At 41.1% G+C, this 21428-nt stretch overlaps 2 protein-coding genes across 2 annotated transcripts; one reads left to right on the forward strand and one right to left on the reverse strand.

Moving 5' to 3' along the window:
• Window positions 1-564: 564 nt before the first annotated feature.
• On the forward strand, window positions 565-2103 carry LOC113298714 (protein SENSITIVE TO PROTON RHIZOTOXICITY 2-like). The gene has a single exon (XM_026547528.1). The coding sequence runs from the start codon at window positions 661-663 to the stop codon at window positions 1909-1911; it is 1251 nt and encodes a 416-aa protein (XP_026403313.1). The 5' UTR covers window positions 565-660; the 3' UTR covers window positions 1912-2103.
• A 122-nt stretch (window positions 2104-2225) lies between these two features.
• On the reverse strand, window positions 2226-6161 carry LOC113298715 (protein BTR1-like). The gene is made up of 9 exons (XM_026547529.1): window positions 5899-6161; window positions 4827-5065; window positions 4618-4724; window positions 4180-4373; window positions 3242-3366; window positions 3009-3104; window positions 2859-2920; window positions 2683-2772; window positions 2226-2588 (listed from the first exon to the last, which is right to left on the reverse strand). The coding sequence occupies exons 1-9, from the start codon at window positions 6002-6004 to the stop codon at window positions 2579-2581; spliced, it is 1029 nt and encodes a 342-aa protein (XP_026403314.1). The 5' UTR covers window positions 6005-6161; the 3' UTR covers window positions 2226-2578.
• Window positions 6162-21428: the final 15267 nt, after the last annotated feature.

Below are 21428 nucleotides of genomic sequence, written 5' to 3' on the forward strand. Positions count from 1 at the left end.
CTTAGGATAATTGGGGATATGACTTAAGAGGGATAGGAAATAGGAGAAATGGGGATGGGAAATAAGAAAAATCTTAATTTATACGCCTCAAGTGAACCAATTCGAATTTGAAATCCTTTAACGAGATGGGGCTTTCGCAGAGCCATGACATAGAGTGAGAGTGGTGCAGGGAAGTCTTTTAAGGAAAGCTCTAAAAATTGGGATAGATAACATGAGCCAGAAGTGGGATAATCAATTGAGACCTCTTATCGTTCCCATCTTCACCCCACTGTAATTCCAATATTAGAATTATTCCCCTTTTCACCATTAAGATTATGACACGCCATGTCCCAAATCTGGACTAGGCCCTGCTGTTCGGCTATAGCGAGGTCGGTTTTTTAATTACATTGCTTAGGTGCACAAGATTAGATAGTTCGTTTCTTTTTTGATAAAAAACACAAGATTAGAAAGTTAATTAATAATGGAATCTCGCGTGTAATATTTCAGAGCTACGGTTTACAAGGACCAAGTTTTCTATATATTCATCTCTCACTTCAATACAACCTTCATGCATTGACATAAGACAGAGGGAGAATCATTATTATAAAATTATAGTCATCTCTCTCGACATTTTGGCATACCCCAAAAGAAAAAATAATTGTGGTAACACACAGGAAAAAGATGATTTCAGGGAACACTAATAAGTCAGGTTTTAAGCAAATTTTGTACGGGGTAGCAGATGATGTATTATCATCATCATCTCTGCAGGATCATACAAGTTCAAGTAATGAAGATAATAAATGTCAATCAAATGCATTTCTCTACGGTTTTTCAGTTCTCAAAGACAAAGTTCATCAAGTGCAAACCTTAGTTGATGTTGCAGTTCTTTCTCAGGATCAAGGAGTAATTCAACAACCAGTTGAATCTGTATCAATGGCCATAGCTGGAATCGGAACTTTACTTCAAGAGATAATTGTGAATGCATCTTCGATGATGTTTACTTGTCAACAGTTAGCTTTAACAACTGAAAGTAATATAAATTCTTCTTATGTTGCTGGTATGGGTAGTAATGATGTGCATCAATTATGGCGCGTTCATAAGGTGGACGATGAAGTAGTTGGTTTGCCACCAACGCAACTCAGTGATCCTCATCCAAGTCATGTTCAAATTGGAAGCGAAAATGGTCGAGACAGCAGTTTTTTTTCTGACGAACATCTCGAATGGTATGGTGACAACTATAACAATTACAATACTATTAATGTTCATGATGACATTACCACCACCAGTAAGAAGGTAGTTGTAGAAGAGATGAGATTATTGAATGAAGTTGAAAAGAAAGAGGTGAGAACTGATGGGTATTCGCCTACAAATTACGAGCTAATCGAATTGGATGCAGCGGATTTGTTGGCCAAGTACACACACTATTGTCAAATTTGTGGAAAAGGGTTTAAAAGAGACGCGAATTTACGGATGCATATGAGAGCTCATGGAGAAGAATACGAGTCTACTGCAGCTCTAAGCAATCCAATGAAGAGTAGAAATTCTAACTCAATGGAAAGTAATGCAGAATGCTACTCCAAATTGGTTCCAATAAGAAAATATTCATGTCCACAAGAAGGATGTAGATGGAACAAAAAACATGCCAAGTTTCAGCCGCTGAAGTCTATGATATGTGTAAAGAATCATTATAAGAGGAGCCACTGTCCAAAGATGTACGTGTGTAATCGATGTAATCAGAAGCAATTTTCAGTGCTTTCGGATTTAAGGACTCATGAGAAGCACTGTGGTGATCTTAAATGGCAGTGCTCCTGTGGAACTACTTTCTCTAGGAAAGATAAACTTATAGGTCATTGCGCTTTATTCTTTGGACATACTCCAGCAGGAAATACTTCCACAAAGCAGGAAAAGTTTGAGCTTCATACTGAGCAGTAATTCTGATGGATGAATAGACAATAATTGATGGTATTAATTAAGTAGATGCTAATGAAAGTTTTCATATGGGTCCTAGAAAGGATTATCCATTTTGTTGCTATTAATGTTGTTTTAGGCAATTGTTTTAGATTTTTTTTTCCTGCTACAGTAATTTTACTTGAACTGAAAGTTATTTGGGAAAATAAGGGTGATTATGTGGTCTGATCACTGATGGATGAAAAACTAATTAAGGTTTCTAAGACCTAAAATGAAATCCTTTCAGAAAAAGAAAATAAGGGGTGGTGGAGAGGTTGGGAGGGGATGTTTGCACTTTGCAAGTTAAAAGTGAACTATTTATTCTCATGAATGCTAGTTACACATATAAATGTACATAGTACTTTAGTTCATACTATAATATATCCAATGATGAGTGAGTAAAAATCTCACGGTACATTATGACAATATAATTGAATACGCTGCTAAGAACTGTCAAAAGAAGAAAAACTCAGACCGTATACAAAGAGCCTATACTAGCAACATAAATAGGTCAAGAGCAGTTAAGCTGGCCCTTCCAAGACTCCTAAAACTTTCGCACTTCTCACTGTTGTATTCTAGGTTCTACTGTTCGAGAACCACAAGGTGATACTAGCTCATCAAAAATCCAGCAACAGTTGCCCTCCATCATATTTCAGCTTTCCCTAAATTATCATCGGAATTCACTGTACAAAATTAGCCACAGACCCGAGAGAGAGAGACAGACAGACAGAGAGATGTAACAGGAAAGATTATCACCTCCCACTCTCAGTGACTGAAGCAACCCGTTGCTTAATCATGTTCTCGGCTGCACGAATCGCTGATTTTGTTCCTGTGATTGTTACTTTCCTGGCAAAACATAACTTTTGACATCAAAAAACCAGGGTGCAGATACAATAAGATTAATCAAGACTATTGAGGTATAATGTTCTTACCTATCGTGTGTATCAGCCATGAAATCACCACGGTCAGATATCTTTATCCTGGCGCCACTAACCTGCGGATCAAAGGAATCCTTGTTAACAAGAAAACAAAAGCATTAGTGGTTACTAAGAGTTATCAAAAAACCAAAACAAACTCGCAACCTGATTAATCTCCATTATATTCCTTCCACCACGTCCAAGAACAATCCCAACATGCTCATCAGCAACGCCAATTGTCACTGAGTCACTCGGATCTTCCTGAGACATCATTAGAAGTTAAGTTGTCATCTTGGATCAAATAATGACCTCGCATTGAAGTCAAAATAGACTGCTGAATCTGCTCAACTATCAAAATATGTATGTGGGGCTACAAAGAAATTGAGAAGGGAACTAACCTTGTTACTGTGATATTTTGCTCTACTGCCATTTGGTCTGTAGTTTACTGAGTTGTATGGTGCCGCGCCAGCGGGAGGAACCAAATATCCATAAGAATAACCGTGATATCCAGAAAAGTTCATGCCTAGAAATTTAAGAAAAAATGGGCGACCATCAAATTGCTCATCTTGAAACTATAGGTGTCTTTTTTTCCTACTCATACGGGCTCATGACTTCCCACTACTTTGTGACAGCGACAAAAGTGGACGTGTCAACAAGTTTCTTACACTAACAGAACACTAACTGTTCTAGTTAAAGCAGCAGGACATCTTTCAGTGCCATTTCACCTATTACGTCCTTCCAAATTATGATTACCAGCAAACATTACCAAATGATGCCAGGTTTAGTGCAATCTTATTACTGCTTCAATATACTGAAATAGAGAAACTGAATGACACCATCTTACTTGCAAAAGTGAGCAAAGTAGAAAATAGAGTAAGAAACTAACACCAGTAAATGCTAAAAGGCTAACACACTATTTCTTAGAAGATTTAATGTCCACTAGTCGGACTCAAACTAAATTCTGTGCTAATGAGCAGTAACCTTTCATTTCAGAAACCTCTAAAATGTCAAACTAGCTACTATGCTAATGAGTAATTACTTGACATTCATAATAAGTCTCTTTCAAGCTTCCAGCGAAAACCAATATTATGTCAATTTTGTTGTCTATTCATAAATATGCTCAAAACCCCTCTAAAATTAGGATTTATCTACAGAAACAATAATAGTGCCCTACGCGCCCAACAAAAGACTCTAAACAAACAGGACACATCAATGACAAATTGAACCAAGTGGATTGCAATTAAGAAATACAAAATGCTCAACTAGGGAGTGCAGGATGTACAAAGAAGACATAGAAAGAGAAACATGAACAACATTAAATATAACAACTTCACACCTGCATATGAAAATGGAGTATTCATAGAATGTGGGTAATGAGCATCTTCCACGAGCTTCGAGAAAACCAAATCTATTGCTCGCATTTGCTCCTCTAGAGTACCAGTTACTGTCACCAGCCTATCATTCAAACCTACATAAGTATGATCCTGAGGAGATATTTTGATGCCAGCTTGAGATTCTTCAATGAAAGATCTGCCCATAAAAATATCATCAGCATATGTAATCCTCAAAAAACTTACTCACTTCACTGAAACAGTTTCAAGTAAATAATGATTACTACTTTATAAAGCATGACAGCTGAAACTTTCTGGGACATGAATTCTCAAATACGCAAAACATTGGTTATCAGGAATATTGTAAAGTCAAGATCTTAAATAACAGCAGCAGATGTTTAATTAAAACGAGAAGCGCATTAGTCCAGTTGACAAGCATTTACTTTATAGTAGATCCACCCTTGCCAATTATGCCACCACAACAGCTATTTGGAACAATAAGTCTTACTTTTGATATAGGTTGAGTATCATCACCATCTTCAGAGTGAACCTACCAAGCACAAGTAACACACAGAAGAACATCAATTTGATACAGAGAAAGAACATCTCTCAGAGGGATGAAAAATAAATAAATAACAGCAATAATGATTACCTCACTCAGCAATTTAGAGAGAATAAGTTCGATTGCATGAGTTACTTCACCAAAATCACCAGAAATCATGACTATCCTATCAGAAGTTCCTGGGAAAAACTCATTATTGCGTGACAACTGAATCCGAGCTCCAGACTGCGACTGAAAGTCAGTGATTGTTGAGCCGCCCTTTCCAATAACAGAACCCGCTGCGGCATTTGATACGAGGAACTTAATATATGTTGGCCTCTCCTTGTCATCTGCCATTAAACGTAACAGAATCAAGTATTCAGATGTGGGATAATTTCATTGATATGAAATGATGATGCTAAGACAATACTTAAAAGGAAAAGAAACTGAGTGGCATATTTCATGCCAACTAAATGCAAAGGCAGCAGAAGACAGAACGTGCATCCAGATAACATTCTAAATCAATAAAATGTAGGCAAAAAATATCCATTTTACGAAACTGGGACACAAATACTATGATAACCTAAAACTCCATTGCATCAACTAAGTAGTAGTAATAACCGCATTCTAAATTTACACTATGATGAGACTTTCTAACACAATCCTACTGCCCAAAAACCTACTAAGATGTGAAGTTCACAATTAATCCACTGCGAGTTCAGTCCCAAAAGGATAGTAAACCTACTGGATCTACAGGATTAGACGATATGAAACTCTACACCTAGGAGTAAATCATCATTAAAGTAGGCGATTCGGATATTTAATCACACTTTGTGTTTCGATAGAAATCCTTAACAGTTTACAATTTCTAGAACAGAAAACAACTGCAAATTCCACAATAGTGGTTCAATTTCACATAGTTCACAATTTATCAAAATTCAGTAATAATACCAAAACAATTGTAAATGCATGTGTTCGAATGATCAAATTACACACATTGCCAAACAATCAACATCAAAACCTCGTATTATAATGTGTAGGGTTTTAATTCTGCAAATACTGGCATTCTAGTCTCTAATTAACCACATTTAGAATTCAAAGTATTCGAAATTATGATCCAAATTAAGTATATTAGACAAGAAAAAAAAAGGAAATCGTAATCAGCACGTACAGATCTTTATACCTGAAATTGAAGAAGATTTAACAGGAACTGGTGTTTGTTTCTGTGAGACCTCTTCTGTAGAAGTCTTCGGCGTCGTACTCGTAATGTACGATTCTGGGGATTCCATTCTGTCAGTTAGAGAGTAAGAGAAATACCAGAGGAAGAGAGAAGAGAATTCTGATGAGCGATAAAGAGAATCAGAGAATTTACAGTTCGTAAAGAGAGAGAGGAAGAAGAAGATAAAGTCTTTTTGGGAGAGAGAAAACGAGAGAGATTAAGAGAACGTTCACTAGTTGTAGCGTCGCTCGGGAAAAGTTCTTTTAATAAGCACTGGAAAAAAAAGTTGTGTTAGTGTGTTTTTCTTTTCTTTCTAATTTTTGTATTTTTTTCGGGTTCATAATTTTGATGGCGTGTCTGCTCCCTCTAATCTAAACCCCACATCTAGAAAATGGTGAATCCTACCAGTACCTGAATGTGATTCAAATCCTACATGTGTGGTGTAGATTGGAGGGAGCAGAGTAGGGAGGTGGAGAATAGGGAGATGAATAGCATTTCCGTAAAACCGGTTTTCTCATATATATATATATATATTAATTTTTTTTTACATGGTTGTAACTTGTAAGGCGTAAAAACCGCACCACCAACATTTGTAGAAGAATTATATTATTGGGACACAGGGGGCTTAGCTTTTGGGGATTAAAATACTAATTGCAACTAAAACATGATATGGGGAGACCAAATTTATGTAAAACCTCAAAAATATCCTCAATCATTTTAATTTATTACCTTTTAACCCTTTCATTAACTAGCTAATCTAATTAAAAAGAACGGAAAAATCGTTAAAACAAAAAAAAACGTCGCCCCTTCTTCTTCTCATATTCTCCTTCTTTCTGTTTTTTTTCTTCTTCTTCCATTCTTCGTTTGAAACGATTAATCGTCGATTAAATTCATTGTATAAAACCATGAAGACAAAGGAAAAGCTAGGTCAATCTTCGTCGAATCCGCCTCCTCCTGAAGCAGAGAAATCAACTTCATCAACTGAAGATGAAACTGAAGATCAAGAAGAAGCGAATGAAGGAGATGAACCAGTCGCAGAGACTCCTGATATGACTGCAATAAGGTATGAATTGAAAACCCCACTCTTTATTTAAGCGTTTTATTGATTATTCAGTTGGTTTCGAAAATTTTATGTCTGAAAAAACTGTTTCTGAAACTACTTATGGCTGGGAGTTCTTGTTTTCCCAGCCGTAAATGAGTCTCACGGTTGGGATCTCTAAGAATACCCAGCTGTAAATATGTCTGACGGTTGGGATCTATAAGAACTTCCAGCCGTAAAATAGTCGATGCGTACGAGATTCAGGAATCATATCCGCAACAAGTTGTTTACGGCTAGGTTATTCCTAGCTGTATATTCTACTGTGTTCGATTTTTTTTTCAGCGGTAGTGTTTACGTCTAGGTTTTTCCTATCCGTAATTTTGTTCCCAAACCGTAACTTTTATTTCCTAGCCATTTAGTGTGTAACGTTTAGGTTATTCCTAGCCATTTTTGTTACCGTACTGAAAATTAAACCATCTGTATCTTTCACGTACAGGTTTTCCTATCCGTAATTTCAGTAACCAAGACGCAAATTATGTTTCCTACCCGTTATTCGTTTTACGTCTAGGTCGACTACTAAATATTCCATCCGTAATTGTTTTTGCGTATGGGACTGTAAATTTTTCCTAGCCGTGTTAAGTGTCACGGCTTGGTTATGTCTAGATTTCCCAACCGTTTTTACTTATTTGCTTTTGTTTTTTTTTTGTCTTGTTTGTCTTTGAACAAAGGAAGAAAAGATAATGTAACACCCTGTGTTTTTAGCATGGCGCGTGCTAAAAGATGCGCCATGGCCTGAGATGAAGCTTCATTCAAAGCTTTTGTTGCTTGACAAGAGGTAGATTGGCTTAAGGCCAATACCACGCCAAAATGGCGCATTGTGTGTAGCATTTTTCCAAGAGCCAAATCTCGCATCATCATGATGCATTAGGCCAGTTGGGTAGGTGGCCTTGAGCTTGCAGCGTAATTATTGCGCATTACGAAAGTTATTGGCCTAGAGCCAATATCGCACAATCATTGTGCATCAGACCAGAGAGGGCTGGACGAGAGAATATTGCATAGTCATTATGCAGTGCACCAAAGAGAATGCCGCGCAATCATTGTGCGGTAGCGAGAACCAGTGTTGCACAATCATTGTGCAATACGACAGAGTGTGACAGGAAGGGCTGGCCGAACGAATGTTGAGCAATCATTGTATGCAATCATTGTGCGCAATCATTGCGAATGAACAGTGAAGCAAACATGTCATTTTGGTCCCTAAAACATACTTGTAGAAATTCCATTAAGACATATATAGGGAGGGGTACTTCGTTGAAGGTGCATATGCGGACTATGCGCCAAGTATGCTTCATAACTTAGCCGGAAGAGTATATATGATGCCTAAAGCTCATTTATAATACCGTAGCCTTGCGAGGAGGGAATTTGATGCTTAGGCATCACTATGCCATGTCGTGGACCCGATGATGCATAATCATTGTGCATCTTGACGGAATGGCCTACGGACCAGGACATTACCATTTTTTCTAGGCTATAGCCTTGCAAACGAGTTGGTTAAGCTTCTGTCCCTTCGAGGGTGAACTACGGTTTGTGCTTGATCCCTTTAGATTAGGGAAGGGTACGTAGGAAGCCGAAATGAGTTGCAGCATTGCCGGTCCAGCAAGTTGTCGCTCATATCATCTAATTGAGGGATGATTGCGACATACTGGCCTCTCATATCATCTGGCTCTGTAGATCGACATAAGAGATGATTGTGGCCATACTTGATGAGGCTAGTTGCATTCCATTCCTTGGATGCTCATACTTCCTATCAAGCCGTTTGACTTAGACATGTACCAATGGCGCATTGGGTATGGCCTAGAAAGTAAGCTAGACCGATATGCAAGTTAGCGGAGCTTCCATAAGCCTAAGGGAGATGGAGTTAGGCCGCTAATGGCCTATGTGCAAGTCCATGCATGCCTTATGCCTGGACAGCACTCGGAAGCCAGTGATGCATGCAAGATGCATCGGCCATAGCCTCTATGGCTTTGAACCCTTCGCAGAACAAGGGTAAGTTGAAACAATGTGGAAGCTAAGTTATCTGCATCATTCTCAACGAGCATGCTTGCAAAGGCGAATGGACGTGCATTTGCCTAGCTTTAATGCCCGGATCGTAGCTTCATCATGGCGCACCGGGGGAGTTACGGCCTGCGGGGCAATGCGCCAAAGGCGTAATTTTCCGGTCCGTCACAGTTGGTATCAGAGCAAGTTCCGAGAAAACTATAAGGACTTGTGTCGTGTGGACACATTGAAGAGTATTTTTCCTAAAAGGAAACTTAAAATTTGGAGAGTAGGCCAACTTTTGCGCGGAAAGAGTTCGTAAATGCTATGCCAGTTACTTAGCGAATCGAGTTGAGCTTGTTTGAGTGTTGTGAGTTTTCCTGGACTAAGTGGCACCACACTTACGAGTGGATATCCGGAATACGGTCTGGGACGGTGGGGTAGACAATGGGACTGATCATCCCCACACGTTGGCAACTGTCCAAGGGTGTGTGTTGTCAGGCCCGGCTAGCATCCCACTTACGAGTGGCAACATGGATGACCGTCAGGGAGGGTGGGCAACTGGAAACTGTTCCACACAGTACTGCATAAAAAAAATCTTGCCTTTTAGATGACATCTTTAACCTGGTGAACTTTAGGAACTCCTGAGTGTGTAGTATGGGATGCACATTTTGGATACCTTGTTGAGATATCTTTTTGGCACTAGACAATTGAGAATCTTGGTAATGTTGTGGACTCTTTTTGGATTCCTGAGTAGGCAGTATGGTATGTTTGATCAGAAGGTCTAAATTGTTGTTCATGACAAGTTCAAGAAACCCGTGATTTCTGAGCATCTGGTATGAGAAATTTGCTCAGAAAATCCAAACCGAAGAGATTGTCCACAATATTTTTGGTTTTGAATTTCGGGGACGAAAGGGGTGAAGAGTGTAACACCCTGTATTTTTAGCATGGCGCATGCTAAAATATGCGCCATGGCCTGAGATGAAGATTTATTCAAAGCTTCTGTTGCTTGGCAATAGGTAGATTGGCTTAAGACCAATACCTCTCCAAAATGGCGCATTGTGTGTAGCATTTGGCCAAGAGCCAAATCTCGCATCCTCATGATGCATTAGGCCAGTTGGGTAGGTAACCTTGAGCTTGCAGTGAAATCATTGCGCATTACGAAAGTTATTGACCTAGAGCCAATATCGAACAATCATTGTGCATCAGACCAGAGAGGGATGGACGAGAGAATATTACATAGTCATTATGCAACGCACCAAAGAGAATGTCGCGCAATCATTGTGCGGTAACGGGAACCAGTGTTACACAATCGTTGCGCAATACGGCAGAGTGTGCCAGAAAGGGCTGGCCGGAACGAATGTTGCGCAATCATTATGCGCAATCATTGTACGCAATCATTGCAAATGAACAATGAAGAAAGCATGTCATTTTGGTCCCTAAAACATACTTGTAGAAATTCCATTAAGACATATATAGGGAGGGGTACTTGGTTGAAGGTGCATATGCGGATTATGCGCCAAGTAAGCTTCATAGCTTAGTCGGAAGAGTATAAATGATGCCTAAAGCTCACTTATAGTTGCGTATCCTTGCGAGGATGGCATTTGATACTTAGGCATCACCATGTCATGCCGTGGACCCGATGATGCATAATCATTGTGCCTATTGACGGAATGGCCTACGGACCAGGCCATAACCATTTTTGCTAGGATACGGCCTTGCAAACGAGTTGGTAAGATTATGTCCCTTCGAGGGTGAACTACGGTCCGTGCTTGATCCCTTTAGAGTAGGGAAGGGTACTTAGGCTGTCGCAATGAGTAGCAGCATTGACGGTCCAGCACGTTGTCGCTCATATCATCTAATTGAGGGATGATTGCGACATACTGGCCTCTCATATCATCTGGCTCTGTAGATCGACGTAAGAGATGATTGTGGCCATACTTGATGAGGCTAGTTGCATTCCATTCCTTGGATGCTCATATCATCATGCTCGGTAGCTCGACGCAAGAGATGATTGTGGCCATACTTTATGAGGCTAGTTGCATTCTATTCCTTGGATGCTCATACTTCCTATCAATCCGTTTGACTTATACATGTACCAATGGTACATTGGTCATGGCCTAGAAAGTAAGCTAGATCGATATGCAAGTCATCGGAGCTTGCATAAGCCTAAGGGATATGAAATTAGTCCTTCAATGGACTATGTGCAATTCCATGCATGCCTTATTCCTGGACAGCACTCGAAAGCCAGTGATGCATGCAAGATGCATCAGCCATAGCCTCTATGGCTTTGAACCCTTCGCAAGAACAAGGGTAAGTTGGAACGGTGTGGAAGCTAAGTTTGTTGCATCATGATCCATGATCATGCTTGCAAGGGAGAATGGACGTTCATTTGCCTAGCTTTAAGGCCCGGATCGTAGCTTCACTATGGCACACCGGGGGAGTTACGTCCTGCGGGGCAACGCGCCAAAGACGTAATTTTCCGGTCCCTCACGGTTGGTATCAGAGCAAGTTCCGAGAAAACTCTAAGGACTTGTGCGGAGTGGACTCGTTGGCGTGTATTTTTCCCAAAAAGAAACTTAAAAGTTGGAGAGTGGACCAACTTTTGCGCGAAAAGAGTTAGTAACTGCTACGCCAGTTACTTAGCGAATCGAGTTGAGCTTGTTTGAGTGTTGTGAGTTTTCCTGGCCTAAGTGGCACCCCACTTACGAGTGGATATCCGGAAGACCGTCTGGGACGGTGGTTAGACAATGGGACTGATCATCCCCATACGTTGGCAATTGGCCAAGGGTGTGCGTTGTCAGGCCCGGCTAGCATCCCACTTAAGAGTGGCAACCTGGATGACCGTTAGGGACGATGGGAAACTGGAGACTGTTCCACACAGTACTGCGCAAAAAAAAAATCTTGCCATTTCGATGACATCTTTCAACCTGGTGAACTTTAAGAATTCCTGAGTGTGTAGTATGGGATGCACATTTAGGATACCTTGTTGATATATCCTTTTGGCGCTGGACAATTGAGAATCTTGGTAATGTTGTGGACTCTTTTTGGATTCCTAAGTAGGCAGTATGGGATGTTTGCTCAGAAGGTCTAAATTGTTGTTCATGGCAACTTGAGAAACCCGTGATTTATGAGCATCTGGTATGGGAATTTTTCTCAGGAAATCCAAACCAAAGAGATTGTCCACAATAGTTTTGGTTTTGAATTTCGGGGACGAAATTATTTAAAGAGATGAAAAGTGTAACACCCTGTGTTTTTAGCATGGATCATGCTAAAAGATGCGCCATGGCCTGAGATGAAGCTTCATTCAAATCTTCTGTTGCTTGGCAAGAGGTAGATTGGCTTAAGGCCAATACCACGTCAAAATGGTGCATTGTGTGTAGCATTTGGCCAAGAGACAAATCTCGCATCATCATGATGCATTAGGCCAGTTGGTTAGGTGGCCTTGAACTTGCAGCGTAATCATTGCGCATTACGAAAGTTATTGCCTTAGAGCCAATATCGCACAATCATTGTGCATCAGACCAGAGAGGTCTGTACGAGAAAATATTGCGTAGTCATTATGCAATGCACCCAAGAAGAATGTCGCGCAATCATTGTGCGGTAACGGGAACCAGTATTGCACAATCATTGCGCAATACGGCAGAGTGTGCCAGAAAGGGATGGCCGGAACGAATGTTGCGCAATCATTATGCGCAATCATTGTACGCAATCATTGTGCGCAATCATTGCAAATGAACAATGAAGAAAGCATGTCATTTTGGTCCCTAAAACATACTTGTAGAAATTCCATTAAGACATATATAGGGAGGGGTACTTGGTTGAAGGTGCATATGCGGATTATGCGCCAAGTAAGCTTCATAGTTTAGCCGGAAGAGTATAAATGATGCCTAAAGCTCACTTATAGTTGTGTAGCCTTGAGAGGAGGGCATTTGATACTTAGGCATCACCATGTCATGCCGTGTACCCGATGATGCATAATCATTGTGCATCTTGACGGAATGGCCTACGGACCAGGCCATTACCATTTTTGGTAGGATACAGCCTTGTAAACGAGTTGGTAAGCTTACGTCCCTTCGAGGGTGAACTACGGTCCGTGATTGATCCCTTTAGAGTAGGGAAGGGTACGTAGGCAGTCACAATGAGTAGCAACATTGTCGGTCCAGCATGTTGTCTCTCATATCATCTAATTGAGGGATGATTGCGACATACTGCCTCTCATATCATCCGGCTCGGTAGCTCGACGCAAGAGATGATTGTGGCCATACTTTATGAGGCTAGTTGCATTTTATTCCTTGGATGCTCATACTTCCTATCAAGCCGTTTGACTTAGACATGTACCAATGGTACATTGGTCATGGCCTAGAAAGTAAGTTAGATCGATATGCAAGTCAGCGGAGCTTGCATAAGCCTAAGGGATATGGAATTAGTCCTTCAATGGCCTATGTGCAAGTCCATGCATGCCTTATTCCTGGACAACACTCGAAAGCCAGTGATGCATGCAAGATGCATCAGCCATAGCCTCTATGGCTTTGAACCCTTCGCAAGAACAAGGGTAAGTTGGAACGGTGTGGAATCTAAGTTTGTTGCATCATGCTCCATGAGCATGCTTGCAGGGGAGAATGGACGTGCATTTGCCTAGCTTTAAGGCCCGGATTGTAGCTTCATCATGGCACACCGGGGGATTGACGGCCTGCGGGGAAACGCGCCAAAGGCGTAATTTTCCGGTCCGTCACGGTTTGTATCAGAGCAAGTTCCGAGAAAACTCTAAGGACTTGTGCGGAGTGGACTCGTTGGCGTGTATTTTTCCCAAAAGGAAACTTAAAAGTTGGAGAGTACCAACTTTTGCGCGAAAAGAGTTAGTAACTGCTATGTCAGTTACTTAGCGAATCGAGTTGAGCTTGTTTGAGTGTTGTGAGTTTGCCTGGCCTAAGTGGCACCCCACTTACGAGTGGATATCCGGAAGACCGTCTGGGACGGTGGGTAGACAATGGGACTGATCATCCCAAAACTTTGGCAACTGGCCAAGGGTGTGCATTGTCAGGCCTGGCTAGCATCCCACTTAAGAGTGGCAACCTGGATGACCGTCAGGGACGATGGGAAACTGGAGACTGTTCCACACAGTACTGCGCAAAAAGAAAATCTTGCCATTTCGATGACATCTTTCAACCCGGTGAACTTCAGGAATTCCTGAGTGTGTAGTATGGGATGCACATTTAGGATACCTTGTTGAGATATCTTTTTGGCGCTGGACAATTGAGAATCTTGGTAATGTTGTGGACTCTTTTTGGATTCCTAAGTAGGCAGTATGGGATGTTTGCTCATAAGGTCTAAATTGTTGTTCATGGCAACTTGAAGAAACCCGTGATTTATGAGCATCTGGTATGGGAATTTTGCTCAGGAAATCCAAACCGAAGAGATTGTCCACAATAGTTTTGGTTTTGAATTTCTGGGACGAAATTCTTTAAAGAGATGAAGAGTGTAACACCCTGTGTTTTTAGCATGGATCATGCTAAAAGATGCGTCGTGGCCTGAGATGAAGCTTCATTCAAAGCTTTCGTTGCTTGGCAAGAGGTAGATTGGCTTAAGTCCAATACCACGCAAAAATGGCGCATTGTGTGTAGCATTTGTCCAAGAGCCAAATCTCGCATCATCATGATGCATTAGGCCAGTTGGGTAGGTGGCCTTGAGGTTGCAGCGTAATCATTGCGCATTACGAAAGTTATTGCCTTAGAGCCAATATCACACAATCATTGTGCATCAGATCAGAGAGGTCTGGACGAGAAAATATTGCATAGTCATTATGCTATGCACCCAAGAGAATGTCGCGCAATCATTGTGCGATAACGGGAACCAGTGTTGCACAATCATTGCGCAATACGCCAGAGTGTGCCAGAAAGGGCTGGCCGAACGAATGTTGCACAATCATTATGCGCAATCATTGTATGCAATCATTGTGCGCAATCATTGCAAATGAACAATGAAGCAATCTTGTCATTTTGGTCCCTAAAACATACTTGTAGAAATTCCATTAAGACATATATTGGGAGGGGTACTTGGTTGAAGGTGCATATGCGGACTATGCGCCAAGTAAGCTTCATAGCTTAGACGGAAGAGTATAAATGATGCCTAAAGCTCATTTATAGTTGTGTAGCCTTTCGAGGAGGGCATTTGATGCTTAGGAATCATCATACCATACCTTGGACCCGATGATGCATAATCATTGTGCATCTTGACGGAATGGCCTACGGATCAGGCCATTACCATTTTTACTAGGCTATGGCCTTGCAAACGAGTTGGTTAAGATTCTATCCCTTCGAGGGTGAACTACGGTCTGTGTTTGATCCCTTTAGAGTAGGGAAGGGTACGTAGGGATCCGCAATGAGTTGCAGCATTGCCGGTCCAGCACGTTATCGCTCATATCATCTAATTGAAGGATGATTGCGACATACTGGCCTCTCATATCATCTGGCTCGATATCTCAACGCAAGAGATGATTTTGGTCATACTTTATGAGGCTAGTTGCATTCCATTCCTTGGATGCTCATACTTCCTATCAAGCCGTTTGACTTAGACATGTACCAATGGTACATTGGTCATGGCCTAGAAAGTAAGCTAAATCGATATGCATGTCAGCGGAGCTTGCATAAGCCTAAGGGATATGGAATTAGTCCTTCAATGGCCTATGTGCAAGTCCATGCATGCCTTATGCCTGGACAACACTCGAAAGCCAGTGATGCATGCAAGATGCATCAGCCATAGCCTCTATGGCTTTGAACCCTTCGCAAGAACAAGGGTAAGTTGGAACGGTGTGGAATCTAAGTTTGTTGCATCATGCTCCATGAGCATGCTTGCAGGGGAGAATGGACGTGCATTTGCCTAGCTTTAAGGCCCGGATTGTAGCTTCATCATGGCACACCGGGGGATTGACGGCCTGCGGGGAAACGCGCCAAAGGCGTAATTTTCCGGTCCGTCACGGTTTGTATCAGAGCAAGTTCCGAGAAAACTCTAAGGACTTGTGCGGAGTGGACTCGTTGGCGTGTATTTTTCCCAAAAGGAAACTTAAAAGTTGGAGAGTAGACCAACTTTTGCGCGAAAAGAGTTAGTAACTGCTATGTCAGTTACTTAGCGAATCGAGTTGAGCTTGTTTGAGTGTTGTGAGTTTGCCTGGCCTAAGTGGCACCCCACTTACGAGTGGATATCCGGAAGACCGTCTGGGACGGTGGGTAGACAATGGGACTGATCATCCCAAAACTTTGGCAACTGGCCAAGGGTGTGCATTGTCAGGCCTGGCTAGCATCCCACTTAAGAGTGGCAACCTGGATGACCGTCAGGGACGATGGGAAACTGGAGACTGTTCCACACAGTACTGCGCAAAAAGAAAATCTTGCCATTTCGATGACATCTTTCAACCCGGTGAACTTCAGGAATTCCTGAGTGTGTAGTATGGGATGCACATTTAGGATACCTTGTTGAGATATCTTTTTGGCGCTGGACAATTGAGAATCTTGGTAATGTTGTGGACTCTTTTTGGATTCCTAAGTAGGCAGTATGGGATGTTTGCTCAGAAGGTCTAAATTGTTGTTCATGGAAACTTGAAGAAACCCGTGATTTATGAGCATCTGGTATGGGAATTTTGCTCAGGAAATCCAAACCGAAGAGATTGTCCACAATAGTTTTGGTTTTGAATTTCTGGGACGAAATTCTTTAAAGAGATGAAGAGTGTAACACCCTGTGTTTTTAGCATGGATCATGCTAAAAGATGCGTCGTTGCCTGAGATGAAGCTTCATTCAAAGCTTTCGTTGCTTGGCAAGAGGTAGATTGGCTTAAGTCCAATACCACGCAAAAATGGCGCATTGTGTGTAGCATTTGTCCAAGAGCCAAATCTCGCATCATCATGATGCATTAGGCCAGTTGGGTAGGTGGCCTTGAGGTTGCAGCGTAATCATTGCGCATTACGAAAGTTATTGCCTTAGAGCCAATATCACACAATCATTGTGCATCAGACCAGAGAGGTCTGGACGAGAAAATATTGCATAGTCATTATGCTATGCACCCAAGAGAATGTCGCGCAATCATTGTGCGATAACGGGAACCAGTGTTGCACAATCATTGCGCAATACGCCAGAGTGTGCCAGAAAGGGCTGGCCGAACGAATGTTGCACAATCATTATGCGCAATCATTGTATGCAATCATTGTGCGCAATCATTGCAAATGAACAATGAAGCAATCTTGTCATTTTGGTCCCTAAAAAATACTTGTAGAAATTCCATTAAGACATATATTGGGAGGGGTACTTGGTTGAAGGTGCATATGCGGACTATGCGCCAAGTAAGCTTCATAGCTTAGCCGGAAGAGTATAAATGATGCCTAAAGCTCATTTATAGTTGTGTAGCCTTTCTAGGAGGGCATTTGATGCTTAGGAATCATCATACCATACCTTGGACCCGATGATGCATAATCATTGTGCATCTTGACGGAATGGCCTACGGATCAGGCCATTACCATTTTTACTAGGCTATGGCCTTGCAAACGAGTTGGTTAAGATTCTATCCCTTCGAGGGTGAACTACGGTCTGTGCTTGATCCCTTTAGAGTAGGGAAGGGTACGTAGGGAGCCGCAATGAGTTGCAGCATTGCCGGTCCAGCACGTTATCGCTCATATCATCTAATTGAAGGATGATTGCGACATACTGGCCTCTCATATCATCTGGCTCGATATCTCAACGCAAGAGATGATTTTGGTCATACTTTATGAGGCTAGTTGCATTCCATTCCTTTGATGCTCATACTTCCTATCAAGCCGTTTGACTTAGGCATGTACCAATGGCGCATTGGGCATGGCCTAGAAAGTAAGCTAGATCAATTTGCAAGTTAGCGGAGCTTGAATAAGCCTAAGGTAGATGGAATTAGGCCGTCAATGGCCTATGTGCAAGTCCATGCATGCCTTATGCCTGGACAACACTCGGAAGCCAGTGATGCGTCGGCCATAGCCTCTATGGATTTGAACCCTTCGCAGAACAAGGGTAAGTTGGAACGGTGTGGAAGCTAAGTTAGATGCATCATGCTACACGAGCATGCTTGAAAGGGAGAATGGACGTGCATTTGCCTAACTTTAAGGTCCGGATCGTAGTTTCATCATGGCGCACCGGGGGAGTTACGGCCTGCGGGGCAACGCGCCAAAGGCGTAATTTTCCGGTCCGTCACAGATCACAAGAAGTAACACCTTGTAGTGACCCGACTCCACAACCTCGTCACACAAAACCACTGGGTGAAAACGCAAGGAATGCAAGTGGAGTTGTGACCGGTGGAGGAAATTGAGTTGGATCTTGAACTGCTGTAGGCAGTGAAGTTGTAGTTTCCACAAGTGGAGGAAGTGAAGTTGTAGTTGGCGGAGGAAGTGAAGGTGGACTTGTTGTTACTGAAGGAACTGAAGTTGAAGTTGGTGGAGGAAGTGAAGGTGGACTTGCTGTTACTGGAGGAACTGAAGTTGGAGTTGGTGGAAGAAGTGAAGGTGTACTTGCTGTTACTGGAGGAACTGAAGTTGGAGTTGGCACTTCTAGAAGAAATGAACGAGACCCAAATGAAGAAGAAGAAGAAAAAAAAAACTTGCACGAAACTCGTGGTGCTGCTATTGATAAAGGTAACTCTATAGTTGAGGAGGAGAAGAGGGAAAAGAAGAAGTATGCACCAAAAGAAATGGCAAGACAAATCATCGATGCTATGGTGTTTTTACCTCCCAATAAGAATGGGAGCCCTTGGGGTGAGCCAAAAGATAGATCTGTCTTGTTTGGTTACCAGTCATCAAATCAAACAAGATTTAGGGTTTGTGCCGCAAATGTAATAAATCAAATTTAATATATGTTATTTTCATTTTATTATGGATATTTAATTGTAATAACCAAAATTTTATATTCTTTGTAGTTTCCCGATAAAGCAGTCCCTAAACTAAAGCACCAACAAGGAAGGTTTTGGCCGTTGGAGAAAGAGCATCCAGATGTGGTAGGTTTGGTAAAAGCTTCGGGGTTATGGTCCGGAATCGATGCTTTGCAGAAGATGTTAGAGCATTGCTCGGTCGAACTCGCATGCGTTGCTATCTCAAGCATGTTTGTCAATATTAGTAATCAAAACTATAAGTCTTGATTTCTAGCCTATTATAGCTAAGTCTCGGACTAAGATAGAAAGTGTAGTTGAGCTCAAGGACTTCATGGCGATTCATCATACAAGAATAAGAACTACTCAAGGAACCGATGAAACTTCTGGACAAAAAGTTATGTGAAGACTTGAACTTATCTGTCACTCAAAAGTCTATCTACTCTATCTCATACTCTTTGAGACAAGAAGTCGTATGCTATATATATAGACTTGGATTATACATATTTGGTATTTCGATCCGAGTATACCTCTCCTATCTATATCTCGAAATATGTGTTGGTAAGCGTTTCACTTCAATCAAGTTTATCTTTACCTAGTGACGAAAGTCATGATATGTTTCAATCACTTTGAAAATTGCTTTGACGAGAAATGGTTTGTGAATAACAACTATATAACATCCTCTAAGAATGCTTCAATGATTGAAATGAGAGTTTAGATTACATAACCAATGGTGGACATAAACATTGTTGTGGAAACACATTTATGTAAAAGTCTTATTCCTTGAACCAAAGTTTGCGAACTTTGTTGATCAAGAGAAACCGGAAGAATGGCTTTTCCAAGTCCGCAAATCAGTCCGCGAATTGCCGAACTTCTCATCCCGAGAAATTCTGCTGGAGTTGACAAACTAGACTAGTTCGCGAACCCAGTCCACGAACCGGCGAAAATTCTTTGCCGAAATTTTCTGCTGGAGTTTGTAAACTCTACCGGTTGCTTAAGTCCGCGAACCTAGTCTGCGAACTTTAGAAGGTTATATATCTGAAGATGACTTCTGAACTTAAACTTATAAATACTAAGGAATGCAGTTTGCAAACCGTGGCTATAAATTTCATGAACCGATTCGAGTGAATCAAATCATCTTTGCTTCAATTGTGTCTTGTGTAGTACATAAGATTTCCTTGCAATGGAACAACTCTCTAACTAGTTCATTTGAGTCATTTTGAACTAGTTATGGTGAAGAAGAACACGGTTGATATGAGATGCTCATATGGATAACCTTTTGGTTGACTATTATTGAAACAACAAGTGCATACGTTTGGGTACGGTTAATAAACCTAGAAACGTGCATTGTCAAATGTGTATAACAAGCTAAGTTTTCGATCTAACGGTTGAAAAATATTATCTTGAATGTAAATCAGGTTTTCATCTAACGGTGGATATTGTTTGCTTTGTGACCAAGGAAAAACCCTGATTTGAAAGACTATATAAAGGATACATCTAGTATTGTGCAAAACTAATCCCCACACCTTACGTGTGATACTAGTTTGCATACTAGAATCGATTCTCCTTTAACATCTGGTTTTTTTTTTCTCAAACCGGGTTAACGACTTAAATACTTCATTGGGATTGCGAAGCCATACCGATACTACTTTAATTGTAGTTGTGTGATCTGATCTTGCATCTTCTATGTATGAGTACAATCAGATTGATTGGCTTGAGATTGATATCTCCGATAGGCCAGATATAAAAATTAATCACAAATGTCTTCGTCTCATCGTTTGTGATTCCACAACATTTTATTTCGCTACCATACGATTAAGATTGTTGTGAGGTGATTTATTAATCTGGGCTGTTCTTCGGGATTATAAGACATGATTATCAATTGGTTCCTGTTCACCTTGATTATTATCAAAAGACGGAACAACACCTTTAAGGTTTATCTGTGGGAGACAGATTGATCCTTTGATAGACTTGTCTGTGTGAGACAGATTTGTTTATTGTCAAAGCCTGCGATTTTGGGTCGTAGCAACTCTTAGTTGTGGGTGAGATCATCTAAGGAATCAAATGCGCAGTATCCTGCTGGGATCAGAGGCGTAGGAGCACAACTGTACCTTGGATCAGTGGGATATTGATTGGGGTTCAACTACAGTCCAGTCTGAAGTTATCTTGGAGTAGGCTAGTGTCTGTAGCGGCTTAATACAGTGTGTGTTCAATATGGACTAGGTCCCGGTGTTTTTCTGCATTTGCGGTTTCCTCGTTAACAAAATTTCTGGTGTCTATGATTGAAATTTCCGCATTATATTGTTTTATCTTTATAATGAAATAATACAGGTTGTTCGTTAGATCATCAATTAGAGTAATCCAACCTTTGGTTGTTGATTATCATTGGTTAATCCTTGGATATTGGTCTTTGGTACCATCCAAGTTATTCCTTGTATTTGATTAGAACTCGCAGTTCCTTCTTGAGTAAATCAAATCAAGAGAGAGATATAAACTCGTTGATATACTTTTAATTGATTGAGTCTTGTTGATTCTCTTAAAAGTATG

Source organism: Papaver somniferum, chromosome 7, assembly GCF_003573695.1.
Source record: "Papaver somniferum cultivar HN1 chromosome 7, ASM357369v1, whole genome shotgun sequence".
In the NCBI taxonomy this organism is placed as follows: domain Eukaryota; kingdom Viridiplantae; phylum Streptophyta; class Magnoliopsida; order Ranunculales; family Papaveraceae; genus Papaver; species Papaver somniferum.

Excerpts from the sequence above, each read along its gene's own strand:
- LOC113298714 (XM_026547528.1), top strand. The coding sequence starts at position 661 with ATGATTTCAGGGAACACTAATAAGTCAGGTTTTAAGCAAATTTTGTAC.
- LOC113298715 (XM_026547529.1), bottom strand. The coding sequence starts at position 6,004 with ATGGAATCCCCAGAATCGTACATTACGAGTACGACGCCGAAGACTTCT. Across the intron at positions 5,066-5,898 it reads TAAATCTTCTTCAATTTCAG|ATGACAAGGAGAGGCCAACA; the intron begins GTATAAAGATCT and ends GTTTAATGGCAG. Across the intron at positions 4,725-4,826 it reads TCTCTAAATTGCTGAGTGAG|GTTCACTCTGAAGATGGTGA; the intron begins GTAATCATTATT and ends TGTGCTTGGTAG.